This window comes from Carya illinoinensis, chromosome 14 (assembly GCF_018687715.1).
Source record: "Carya illinoinensis cultivar Pawnee chromosome 14, C.illinoinensisPawnee_v1, whole genome shotgun sequence".
NCBI lineage: Eukaryota > Viridiplantae > Streptophyta > Magnoliopsida > Fagales > Juglandaceae > Carya > Carya illinoinensis.
The window spans coordinates 4,458,396-4,472,019 of NC_056765.1; the positions used below are offsets into that span (position 1 = coordinate 4,458,396).

At 34.6% G+C, this 13,624-nt stretch overlaps 1 protein-coding gene across 5 annotated transcripts; it reads left to right on the forward strand.

Annotated features, from left to right (window-relative positions):
- Positions 1 to 1,276: 1,276 nt before the first annotated feature.
- Positions 1,277 to 12,220, forward strand: LOC122294272. 5 transcript variants are annotated; one of them, XM_043102875.1, is made up of 8 exons: positions 1,277 to 1,430; positions 2,520 to 2,577; positions 2,614 to 3,089; positions 3,388 to 3,537; positions 7,547 to 7,654; positions 10,148 to 10,189; positions 10,321 to 10,757; positions 11,437 to 12,220. In XM_043102875.1, the coding sequence occupies exons 2-8, from the start codon at positions 2,534 to 2,536 to the stop codon at positions 12,019 to 12,021; spliced, it is 1,842 nt and encodes a 613-aa protein (XP_042958809.1). In that variant the 5' UTR covers positions 1,277 to 1,430; positions 2,520 to 2,533; the 3' UTR covers positions 12,022 to 12,220. The 5 variants fall into 5 exon arrangements, with proteins under 5 accessions (XP_042958809.1, XP_042958806.1, XP_042958808.1 ...); XM_043102872.1 differs by having other exon boundaries at positions 2,520 to 3,089; XM_043102874.1 differs by having other exon boundaries at positions 2,520 to 3,089; positions 3,400 to 3,537.
- The last annotated feature ends 1,404 nt before the right edge of the window (positions 12,221 to 13,624 follow it).

Below are 13,624 nucleotides of genomic sequence, written 5' to 3' on the forward strand. Positions count from 1 at the left end.
GAGGTGAAGTTTGCTCTGTTTTTGTTGCTCTAAACAGAGGTTTCGTGCTGTTTGGTCATCCGTGGAGGAGGTAGGGTGGCTGTGCGTGGAGCTGGACAAGGACTGAGGTGAGGCTACGGTTTGGTGGCTAGGTGAGTGCTGATCCGTGAAGAAATAATGAGAGAGAGAGAGAGAGAGAGAGAGAGGGAGTTGGGAGTAGTTTACTAGTTGAGAATGAGTGGGGAAGTTGTCGGGTGCTGAAGAACAAAATAACGTGATTTTCGATAAATTAGGCACGTGATTTCGGGTGAGAGTCGAGACAAAAGAATCAGAGACATTGGAGAGTGTGATGACTTTCGGTGGAAGAATCGTTAGGTTTGGTGAGAAAATAGTCGAGACTGTCGGAAAAGAATCTAAAACTGATTGTCGTATTGTCGTGCTGTGTGTCTAATATGTGCGAAATAAAAGGACAGAAAATGGTGAGGAGATAAGGCTAGAAGGAGACTGATAGAAGTAGACAGGTGAGGACGCTGTCAGTTGTCCAGTACGATTGAAAAAGAAGCGTGAATTCCGGTAAACAATACGGAAAGGAGAAATTAATGGTGCGTAAACAATTTAAGCGTGCGGACGCTGTCAGTTGTCCACTCCATAGAAAGACGTTATTTTTTAAAAATAAATAACGGAATGGAGTGTTATTATTCAACATTGATTTAAAAATAATTTTAAAGGGAGCAGTAGGAACAAGAATTTTATAAATAAAATTGTTCTATATTAATATATTGAAATTATAAAAGATTGTATGGAAATATTTATTAAAAGTTTTTATAATTTATATCATAAAAATTATTATTTAAATTTAAAAAAAATATATAAAATTTAAATAATTTATACCTGTATATAATATTATTTTTAAAAAATATCATTACAAAGTGCTGGCCCGTAATGATTGTGGTTTCGAGTACTTTTCCAAATGTTACAGTATGGATAAAGATGACTCAAAAGTGTCTCAAAAAAAATGATATAGGATAGATTTAATAAGTAAAATGAATTTTGAAATGAAATTAAAAGTTTAAAATATTATTTTTAAATATTATTATTATTTAAAATTTAAAAAAATTGAATTAAAATTTAAAAAATTTATTATATTTTATGTGAAAATTTAAAAAAATTATAATAATGAGATGAACATTTTAAATTAAAATAAAAATTTTGATTTAAAATGAGAATCTTACTGGATATGCTTTAGACAGACAGTAAATTATTTGGGTCACGAGTATGTCTTCTACTGAAGTAGCTATAAAACAACTCTTCTACGTAACAAAAAAGAATTACAAGGCATATTTGAGTCGTGTGCTGCTCATCATTTCTGCAAGACCGATCGTCGTGATCTTCCGGAGACTAAAAGCCGACAGTTAATTTTGGAGAAAATCCCTCCCTCCCGTCCAGGCGTCGTAAGTATTAATTATATATCTGTTTACATGAGAGTGATGAAGCTAGCCGTACTTGTCAGTTCATTAGGAGCTGTTTTCTATGATAAAAGATCTAAATCCACTGTTTTCTAGTTCCTATTTAATGAGTTTCGGCTCCAATTTTTAAATCAGCAATCACATTATTCATATATATATATATATATATAGGCCATCTGAGTTAAGCTGTATATAATAATTATTCATATATGTAAGTAAATGGTAATTATTACTTAGTCATCTGAATCTTTCTTGTTATTTTCTCATTCCTTCGCGGGATCGATAATTTTCGCTGCAACTCTTGATGGGTTTTTGTATATTTTCATTTCTAGAGCGTTGTTGGATATAAGTATGAGCTAATTTCGTACATATTTTGATGCTTTGTGTTTGAGAATATGGAGTTAATTTAGGTTGCTCAACGGATTTTATATCTTTTGAAAATTATAAAAATGAAGATAAAAATAAATTTAATAAAACATAAAAAAAAGGCATTTAACAAGAAGAAAAAAAATATTAACAAATTATTATATACAGAAAGATGGTTAATTCAATATGAGGTTCAATTTTTGAATAAAAAAAAATAAAATGAGACAGACTTTACAATTTAGCTAAACCAATATTGTTAATGTTCTAAAGAGTCTTTGAAGTTTTTCCTTTAATCCAGAAACAACCGAGGTTGGTAAGGGAATAGACAGATGGAATGGGAAACATAAATAAAACACAAAATTATAAAAAAAAAAAATTCATTATTTAATTTCTAAACAACACTTGAATGAAAATTATTTTTTAATTTGTAATTTTTAACTTTTTATCTAATTATTATTTAATTATTATTCAAATACAAAAATCTATACAACTTTTACAAAATTTAAAATAAAATTATATTAAAAAATCATATTCAAACAATTTGTTAATTTTATAAGATTTTTGTTCAACATTTTCTTATTCATTTCTCAAAATCAGACCAATAAAATATCTTAATTGATCAAATTATTTTATTACTATTTATAGAATTTTAAGATATTCTAAACATTCAAATGAATTCTTAGTCCTTGAATACTTGACATTGTGTAGAAAGTAAAGAAAAAATGACAGAACGTTGGGATGATAAAGAGTTATGTAAGTTGTCAAAATTGTACAATGATAAAGAGTTATGTAAGTTGTCAAAATTGTACAATGCTGTGCGAGGCGGAAATTTGGATGAGACAAAAGCGATTCTTGGCAGTCTCCCCCACGATGCAGTGAATTGGGAAATTCCAGATAAAGGCGAAACAGCTCTTCACACTGCTGTTAGATATGGACATGAGCATATAGTGGAGGCGTTGGTGATGCAAATGTCGAATCAAAGCTTGGCCATGTATAATAGTGATGGTTTCACAGCTCTAACCATGGCAGTCTTGTTTGGGAAAAGGCAAATGGTGGAGTGCATGCTTCGACAGTACTCTGACTTGATCAACATTAGACATTCCATAGGAAAAAATCTTCCGGTCGTTATGGCTATTGACTTCCGACAAATAGAAATGGCACGCCATTTGTATTATCTTACTCCAGAGACAGATTTAATTCCAAAGGATAATGATCAGGAGATTCAGAAGTGCAATGGTGCTACGCTTCTTACACATGCCATCTATTCTGGAACTTTGGGTACGTAAGAACTTGTATGTGTTTTACTATTTGATAATATAAATGTTTGATAAGAAATTCTATACATTGAAATAGTTTGATGTTAGATCAGTTAATTTATTATATTAAACCACATCATAAATGTAAAAAATGTTTAGTCTAAACTTGAAACTTCTAATCCATTAATTGGCTGCCGTTATTTTCTTGCCATATATATATATATTTGAGATCTTGGCAATATAAATACAATAATTCTTCTTTGACTATTTCTATGCATGTTCTGTACATGATACGCTTGGTACGTATGACACATTAACAGATATTGCTTTAGATTTAATCCGACGCTATCCACGTTTGGTGCTGGCTCTTGACAAGTGTGACGAGTCTCCTGTCTTGGCATTGGCCTCTACGCGTCATTCCGTCCCAGGTGCAATTCAGCTCGGGTTTTGGAAACAATGCATCTACTCCTGTACGTATTACCACTCTGATCCTTTAATTCTCTTGCTTTACCTTTTAATATTATTCAATATTAATGGCTCATTTAAAAAAACACCATCAATAATATACATTGGATTACTTTTTCTTAGTAATTAAAAAAAAAAATCAAGAGCCATGAGAATACCTACACAAATATTCTCCTGCGTAGGGTAGTAATATCTTTAATGCCTGATTTGTTAATTCTAACAAAGAAAAAAAAATAATTATAATTAATTAGATAATTTGGAATTAGTTAAAAGACCAACTGGTAATTGAATCAATTTCTTTTTTTAATTTTTTTGATTTTTTTTCTTATTTTTTTAACGGGGGAGGTCAGGCCTCCTTATTAATAAATCATTATCACATGTGGCGGAAGAAAAACCTTATACAAGGACCTAAGCTGCAAATATACTAGATACAATAAAAACAATGCAACATAAAACAAAAAATTGCAAAAGAAACCAAACTCCCAGTAGGCGACACCGAGAATGCCCCAACAGCTCAACCAATTTTCTAGGACTTCCGTAAATATGGTAAGCCACTATGATTAGTACGAAGGATGCCCAGAATCATAAAGGAATATCATCTTGTGAAAACCAGTCTTCATTGCAGCTACTACTACCCATCCTAGCAAGGAAATCTGCTGCCATATTTCATTCCCTGAAAACATGGTGAATCCGGAAATTCAGCCTTGATAAAAGACAACTGATTTCCTCCCAAAAATCCTCCAAATATCATAAACTACACTTCCCTTCTTTCAACCAGTTGACCACCAATAAGGAATCTAGCTCCAAAATAATGTTATTAATACCCAAGTTACGGCAATTACGAATTCCCATTAACAGAGACATCAGTTCTGCCCGGTTATTGGTTCCCCTGCCCAGGCAAGCAGCAAATGCAAATTTCACGTTTCCATGTTCATCCCGCAAGACCCCACCTGCTCCAAACTCACCTGGGTTATATAAGCTACTGCCATCAACATTTAACTTAAACCTCCCAATACATGATTTTTGCCAAGAAACTGCAACTATTCTTTCCTTCCTCCTCATCTTTATTGGCAATTGCAACAGATTGAGTACCTCAATATCCCTGCGTTCCTGCCGAGAACCTTCCTTTAGTTTGAGACCAACCCAATTAATCCAATGTTTGATAGATCTCCACAAAGAACCAATGGACTCCTTTTTTCCTTCCATTTTGGCCGAACATCTCCAACACCACAAACTCCAAGTTATGATAATTGGAATAAGACCAATTAAATTTCCAATCTACAAGGACCTTGCTGTGCGTCGAAACCAAGCCTCAACCATTTCTCTCCATGATCTATTGGCCATATATGGAACACCATAGCATGCGAACAAAATTTCCATATAGCCGTAGCTATATCTTCCCCATATGTACATGGTTTAAATATTCAAAAGCCCCCTGTTGACAGCACTCACACTTTGACACCAGAGGAATTCCAAGATACCGAATACGTTCATCCACACTAAGACTTTGTGAGAGAGCTTTCCACATTAAAATCGAGAATGATTCTCTCTGGTCAAATTTCTTCCAGGCTAAGTACGTTAAAAACAAAATCATTTCTCTCTTGTGAATTCAAACAAAGGTAATAGATTTTGGAGAATGATAATTTCTTGCAAGCCGGAGATTCTAAAAAATTCCAAATGGCATATTAAAGAGGGGAATATTTCTTTTTGGAGAGATTCTTGGTTAGACGATGGCCGTCTTTGTGATAGCCTTCCTATCATGAATTTTCCTAATATTAGAGCGAAGGATCTAATACTGGAAAATGGTTGGGACATTGAACTTCTTCAAAACTTATTGGGTGTGGAACAAGCTGAGGTTGTTTTCTGTACACTTGGTAGATCTAGAGAAGGTGGGAATGTGTTGGTTTGGAAAGGTAACTCGGATGAGAGTTTTTCCACCAAAAGTGCCTTGGACATTATTCGTGTTAAATCTACTAAGCTTCAATGGACACAATGGGTTTGGCATTCTAGCTTACCAAAGAAGATTTCTGTTATGGCTTGGAAAGCATTTAATCATGCGCTAAGTGTTGATGACAGAATCATAATGTTTGGTATCCCTCTTGCTTCTAAATGTGACTGTTACGTTCATGGAGCTCATGAACATCAAGATCATGTGTTGGCTATGGGTGATTTTGCTAAAGAAATATGGAAGAAAGCCAGCGTGCTTGTGGTTATTCCTTTTGTTCCTGGAAGGGGATGGCAAGCTTTAGTTGCTGTGTGGTTCCAAAAGACTAAAAAAAGTTCACAAATGGGACAGTTGATGGGCTTAATTCCGCTTATCATCATCTGGAGGATATGGTTGCATTAGTGTTCAAGCCGTATGGAGGGGATTCAACCGTCCATTGGCTCGGTTTAGAGATCTATTCAAGTATGGATTGGTCGGGTAGTGGAAAAGCTAAAAACAGGGGCATTCCTTTCGCATAGGGATGAACAAATGCTTTTTAACCTGCAAGTCCCTATTAAAAGGCCAAGGAGTAAAAATATACAATTTGTCAAATGGATGAAACCTTTAGAAGGAAAGCTCAAATAGAATGTGGATGGAAGTTCTTTAGGCAACCGTGGGAGAGCGGGCGCTGGAGGGGTGATCAGAAGGTCCAATGGTGACTTGGTTCTTGCTTTTGCGGTTCACAATGGGCATGGCACAAACACTTTTGCAAAAGGCATGGGCTTATTACATGGCTTGCAGCTAGTGAAGAATCTGGGTATTACTAATATAAAAGTGGAGATGGATTCTATGCTTTTAAATATTTTGGCAGGGTTGAACTACTCTATTTATCATGTCTATAGGCAAGGTAATTATCTGGCAGATTTTTTGGCGCGCATTGGAGCTGAGGGACGTAGTTGCATATGGAACAATTATAACGATATTCCTTGTTTGTTAACAGGTTTGCTTAAAACGGATAAGTTGTGGCTTCCTTATTTGAGAATATCTTAAAATATAGGTTGAGTTTGTTTTTTTGATATAGAGCTAGTGTCCTTTCAACCACGGTTTTCTTCCGCTAAAAGTGGGGCATCAATATACACAAAGGTTCCGTCCTCCTTGATTTAATAAATATATATATATATATATATATATAAACGCCTCTCAAACTATCACATTAATTTCCAATCACCCCCAAAATTGTCAATTCTAACAATCATTCCCTCAAATTATGAAAAGTTAGCAATCTCCCCCCTCCATAAAAAATGGGCAGATACCCCTTGTTAAAACATTAGAAATTTAACAACGAATTTTGAAAAATTCCAAGATTTTTTTAAAAAAATACTAAAAAACCCAAGACTTGAGAAACGTAAAAGCACTTAGTATTTTCAAAATATATTTCTTAAAAATATTTCTCTTTATTTTTCAGAATAATTATTTTTATCTTTAAAAAAATTTATGTGAAAAAATATTATTTAAAACTTATTATTTTTATTTGATAGGGTTATTTGGTAATTTTTAAAATATTTTTAGGGGTAATGTTGTCTTCTTAAGAGAAAAGAGGGTACATTGCAATTTTTTTTTTGGCAGTTTAAGGGAATTGATTGGCAAAATTGATATTCTGAGGATGTGATTGTAAATTGCCCAGTTTGAGAGGCTTTGTATATTTTCTCCTATAAATATAAAACACAATTTCATGTATTTAAAATCATATATATAAAAATGAATTTAAAGTACAAATTCATGACTTCTTTCGATAAGATGAAGGTAATATAAATCTAAAATTATATACAATGCAATTCAAGAATAAAAAATATAATATGAATCTAAATAATTTCAATACGAATCATGCATTTCATGTATCTGACTTCAAATATCAAGAAAATGTACTTAAGGTATAAAGTCGATGCTATACCTAGAATAAAGTACTTAACATTATTGATTTGTTGATTTTTTTTTTTTCGTTATAAACATGATTGATCACTCAAAACCTAGAATATTATAAGTTCTACTATACTGTTAACTGGATTTGTTAACTTTTGCTTGCTGAAAAGGTATGCGCATTCCATCCATGCCACCTCTAACTAGTAATGAGACTCGTTTGGACGTTTCAAATGGAGAACAATACCAAAGCAATCAAGAAGATCAAAATATCATATCAGGTATGCTAATTTTGCCTTTAGCTTACTTTCCCATAATCTTCAGTTTTTCTTTTGTGATAATCAGCTATGACCTAATTATACTTGGTATATAAGATTTTGATAGCATGGAATTTTACTCCTTTGAAGCCACATCATTTATTCCTCTCAAACGACACTGATTTAGTCCAAGAGCAATATTGATTGATGCAGCCATGAAATTTCAATTTTGCAAGTTTGTTTTCTATATATATATATATATATATATATTTATATTTTGTATAAGATCATAAATGTAAAATAGTTATTATATGGTTACAACTTACAACGATGGAGAAAAATAGAGTAATAATTTTCAAAAGAGAGTAAATAACAGTTAAGCTAATATGGAGAAAAGATTTAACGTCCCTAGTTCATCATATACAGACAAGTACTCATGCAACCGTATAATGCATAAGAAATTTGTTATTAATTTGTAATTTGTTCAGGATGTGAATGAAGAGTTTTTTTTTTTTTTTAATAAATAAAATAAAATTTTTCATTCTTCGATTACTAAAGTACGTATGAATTAATTAGGTATAAATATATATGAAATGTTGTAATTAAAATTTTAAAAAATTCATGTCTTTTAAATATATTTACTAACTTGACTTTTCATTAATATAAGAATGGATGATGCATGTGGTATCAACATGAGCAAATGCCCTACTTCCAAATTAAGTTATATGTGCTAGCTACAAGTTAGTAATCTAATTTAATATATTATTATTTTTAATTAGTTAATTAAAGCTATATAATATGGTAGTAATTAAGACAATTAAATAACTGAGAAGTAAATCGCAAAAGTGGATCGCTAGTGAGAGAATCTCTATCCTCTCTCTAGGTAAAAGAAATCAGGTAACCGTCCGAGGGAGGTGGAGCTTCGGCTCCTCCCTCCCTCCCCCCAACCTTTTCTGTTTCTTTTCTGTTTTTCAATGCTTTTTTCCTGAAATAAGATCGGCTCCGAAGGCCTCCACCAGAGGCTGTGACCCGAGACCTTTACTTCTTTTTTTACACCCAGCTGGGCGGAGAGGTTTTCTTTTGGGGTGGAGGTTCTCGGTTTCGGTTTTGGGCGAGATACCTGACTGTTTTGTATAGTCTTCTGTGGGATGTTCCTCGGAGGGTTACGGCGTGAGTTTGAATCGGGTGAATTGCTCCTGGAGATGATGGTTTTGCTTGTTGGCTTGGGGTGCTTCCCGCGGGGTTAAGGATCTCTGTTTTATCCATGGAAAATAGAGGGTTGGTTACGGGGTGCAAGCTGAGCTGCATGGAGGTTTTAAAGGGGTTGGGGTGGAGTCCGGATGCTTCTCATGGTGGTTACTCTTTTGGTTGGTGGCGGAAACCGGGTGTCGCAGTGTTAGATGGTTTTTCTAAGTTCTTCTTTATCTTCGTTTTTGGTTGTTAGATCTGGTGTTTTGATTGGGGGTTGGGAATAAGCCTCGGTTTTTCGTCTCTGTGTGGTTTTGGATTTGGCTCTATGTCCGTTTAGTCTAGCCGAAGTATTTTGGTGATTGTGGCCGGGCGACGGAGACGGTGATGTAATCCTTCAGCTGGGAGTACGCCGCATCCTCCATGGAGCGGCCAAAGAACTTTCTGTCGAAACCTGTAGGGATGAAGGGCTGAGCAGGAGCCGGGCGGGGGAAGGTTGCAGAGGCTTGTGGGGAGGAAGATGGGCGGCGGCAGCTTGTGTTGAGATGAAACCCTAATCGGGTTGGGCCCCCATGGCCCTACGAGCTGGATCTTTAGCTCGGGCAGGGCCTGTAGTTCAGGATGGGCTTTTTTGTTTTACCAGCCCCTTAGTTTTATTTTGTAGTAAATCTGCTTTAGTCTTTATAAATAATAAAATAGGCTTATGTCCCACTCCTCTTTTGGAGGAATGTGGGTGTTTGTCCTACTCCTCTTTTGGAGGAAGGTAGGTGTTAGTACTCTTCCTCCTTGGTAGGAGAGAGTTTGGTTGTTCTCCTCCTCCTTGGGAGGATGGAGCGGGTGTGTACCTCTTCTTCTTTGGAAGGAAGGTTGTTTCAGCTCTGGTTTTAACAGAGCGCTTTCTCTTTTGACTGTTGTCAGGAGAGAAGGTGTAGAAGTTTAGACAATGTCCGTCACAAAGAAATTTGTTGACGGGGAAGCTCCTAAGCAGTTGCGTTAGTTGACTTATAGTCGGGTTCTCCTGTATTGATAAGTCACAGTTGTAACTTCGATTATGAATGAATGCAGATGCATTTTCCCATAAAAAAAAAAAAATAACTGAGAAGTAACATAATGGTGTAGCTTTTTACAGCAAAGCTAGCTCATGTACGTACTTTGATGAGTACTTAATATTTTGCACATCAGTTTAATTAGTATGTAAAAAAAGAAATATTTTGCTTATAGCTTTAATTGTTGGTGTAAAAAAAGAAATTGTATTTTGCTTATGGCTTTGTTGTATATAATCAAGTTCCAGCGCTCACTACACAATTTTTTTTTTTTTTTCCTTTGCAGTAATGTTAAGAAGTTGTGCTGTAGGAGTCCTCAACTTCTTTGGTATACCTCGTACACTCCATCAAATTAATCATTCACCGATTTTGTTTTGTTTTTTGTTTTCTTATTATTAGTTTATTTATAATTTTCATCTAGTTAACTAATTGACAATGTCTCAATCATAATTGTCAAAGGAATCACGCAGTTGTACGAAATGAAGAAGATCCATGAGCAGTACAATGAACTTCTTTATCAAATGTGTAAAGTGATATCAGAATCAAAAACTCAGCAACTTATAGATGGTCTGGTTTATTCTGCCATTTGCCGGGCTACCACGAACGGGATTTTCGAGTTTGTTTCTAAGATGCTTGAAACGGACCTACGATTTATATGGGTCCGTGATAAAGATGAAAGAAACATATTTATGCTTGCTGTCTTGCACCGTCACGAAAAAATCTTTAGCATTCTATACTCCCAACATACAATGACGAACTACTACTCCTTGACATGTTTATTAGATGTCGATGGAAATAACATATTACATATGGTAGGGAAGATGGAACATCCTACTAGGGTTACTCAAATCTCAGGGGCAGCTTTACAAATGCAAAGAGAGTTACAATGGTTCAAGGTCATCTCTCTCTCTCTCTCTCTCTCTTCCCCATGTTGTAGGCAAAAAGCTAAAAAAAGAAGTTTATAAAATGACTAGCTCGTAATCAGTATTCAGTAGCCTTACACAATAATTGCTTGAGATTTGTGCAATGTTTGGGAGTTGAATTTAATTAACAATTCTGTCATACTCCTAGATTGGAACAAGACTATTCTCTCAAATTCTTATTTGAACTTGAGTACCTCAAGTGAAATCGAATAAAAATATGAAGTAGGCCTTGCCAACAAGACTTGGGACTGCAGGCATGTTGGCATTTCGGACCTTGAACAATATTTTAACGAGTAAAAGCATGAAATGAAAGATTGTCATGAGACATTTTTTATCTTTATATTTTGATCATGAGGTCCTAGAAGACAGAGGTTGAGGTCTGGGATATATAAGGATTAATGGTCTTATAGAATATCAATTCCAGTCATTTTCTCTATCCTTGTACATGTCTGAAGTATATATATATATATATATATATACGTGTCTGTGTGTGTGTATGTAAGCACTTAATTAGCACTATATATTCAATGGAGCTGATGACGATTTAACATGGACTTGGTAGATTAATCTAATTTGGAAGCATTGACCTTCTAAATTACCATTTTTTCTGTGTAAGGTTAGATTTTCAGTCTTTCTAATACCATACATGCAGGAGGTAGAGAGAATTGTCCATCCCAGGGACAAGGAAAGTATCAACAATGATGGTTTCACTCCCCAACAATTGTTTACGAAGAACCACAAGAACATGATGAAAGAGGGAGAGAAATGGATGAAGGACACATCAAAGTCCTGTATGGTGGTGGGTGCTCTCATTGTTACCATTATGTTTCAAGTGGCCTTTACCATTCCATGTGGTAACAACCAAGATACGGGCCTGTGTAGGGTCTTTATGATATCTGATACCTTGTCCTTATTTTCATCCTCAACTTCCGTCTTGATGTTTTTGGGAATCCTTACCTCACGTTATACAGAAGATGATTTTCTCGAGTATTTGCCGAGGCAGATGATAATAGGCCTTTCCACCCTCTTTTGCTCTATTGCGACCATGATGATAACCTTTGCCAGTGCTCTTTTAATCATCCTACAAGAGCAATCAAGGATGCCAATTCCTCTCATTTGTTTGGCTGGTGTTCCAGTCATTCTATTCTTATGGATTCGGTTCCCCATCCTTAAAGATATGATCATTTCAACCTATGGGCCAAGCATATTCAACAGGAAAATGAAACTGAAATTATAAAGCTGCAATATGAGATCATCATGTATATTTATTGCATGAGTTATTGGCATTTAAGCTAAAACTGAATATTTGTTCCCTTCTGTTGAGCCAATAACCAATGGATGGATTTTCAACATAGATTTATCTTGCAAGTTTTATGGTTAATTGTTTTCGATTTATTATCATTAATTCATCAATAAATTATTTAACTATTGTGATATTTAAACGTTTTTACATACATTGTTGATATTTTTCTATTCAATAATTTTGAGAAACTAGAAAATACTTCCTAATTTATCTTAGTTCCACATTGGCTCTCTAACGCCTATCCATGTGTTGGGATTTTTGGAAAATGATTTTAAGAAAGAGATGAGAGTTACGGTTCATTTTAAAACTTTTTTCCTTTCCTACCTAGGATACGAAAGACTCAATGTTTAAAAATAAAACAGGCTTATTAAATTAAAGAGAGTTACAATGAAAAATATTAAACTTTAAAATTAAAAATGCTTCATATAAAACATCGTGCCTATGCTTTCGTGCTCTTCCCATTTGGGGCCCTGCCTGTACTGAAGCGTTCTACTCATTTTGATCCTGGGAGGGGCATACATATATACAAACTAAAATGAATCGAATACTTATAAGCATTACTTCATACAGTCAAAATATACTAATGTAGGTTTTCATTCATGCATTCATCACTCCATACATACTATATATAAGATATACGTTCATTTAAAACGTTACAAGGTGGAGTTTTTCTTGAAAAAGTTTTTCTTTCTTAAAATATTTTTCCACTACACCTCGTGCCTTCATTTCTTAAAGAGTATGAGCACACATACATTTCCTTATTACTTTCTTTTGGCTAGTACACATTGTTACGCCCTGTGTGTCAAGGTTAGTGGTCTTCCTTTAGACCTGGACTCCACCTATGGCCATGGGTTGGAGTCCCTTTCAATTAGGGGGCAACATTGGGTGCACCACTAGTACTACTTACTCGGAACTGCAATCTACCCTCTTCATTTGGTATCCATTCATTTATTCATATGACCGTTACATATTTTCATACATTAAAGCTTTCATTCATTCAGTCACTGTAGGCGGAAAATCATGGGCGGCACTTACTACTCTCCCTACTTACCACCATCCCTATAGTTGCTTTTCTTTTCCTTCATTTTTTTTAGTCCGTTCAATATTTCATAAACACCGTTTAAAAGCATGAGCTTAAACATCATATTTCAAGGCATTATTTAAAACATCAGTTCATGGCATCCTTAAAGTATTAGTTCACAAGGACATTTAAAACACTTTCTTCGCGTTGTTTAAAGTATCGCTTAAAGCATAAGGCATAAGGCCCAACATTTCCTCTCATGAAAATAAAGACAATACATACTACGTATAGTCATTCATTACATGCATACAATTAAATACTTGGGGTGCATAAAAAGGGGCTACTAAGAAGGGCCGTTACATACATATACTTTTAAACGTTGCACTTAGCATACATTTGTAAAACATCATTCATGTCATTTTGTAAAGCATCATGAAGGAAAAGCATTTCATTTTCGTTTTCATATCTTTTAGAAAACTCTAGAAGGGTATGAACATAATACTTACCTAGACTCCA

What these genes read in the sequence shown, in the direction of transcription:
- LOC122294272 (XM_043102872.1), top strand. Translation starts at nt 2,534, where the DNA reads ATGACAGAACGTTGGGATGATAAAGAGTTATGTAAGTTGTCAAAATTG. An exon ending in CATCTATTCTGGAACTTTGG is followed by an intron (nt 3,090 to 3,387) that starts GTACGTAAGAAC and finishes ACACATTAACAG; the next exon opens with ATATTGCTTTAGATTTAATC. An exon ending in AGATCAAAATATCATATCAG is followed by an intron (nt 7,655 to 10,147) that starts GTATGCTAATTT and finishes TTTCCTTTGCAG; the next exon opens with TAATGTTAAGAAGTTGTGCT.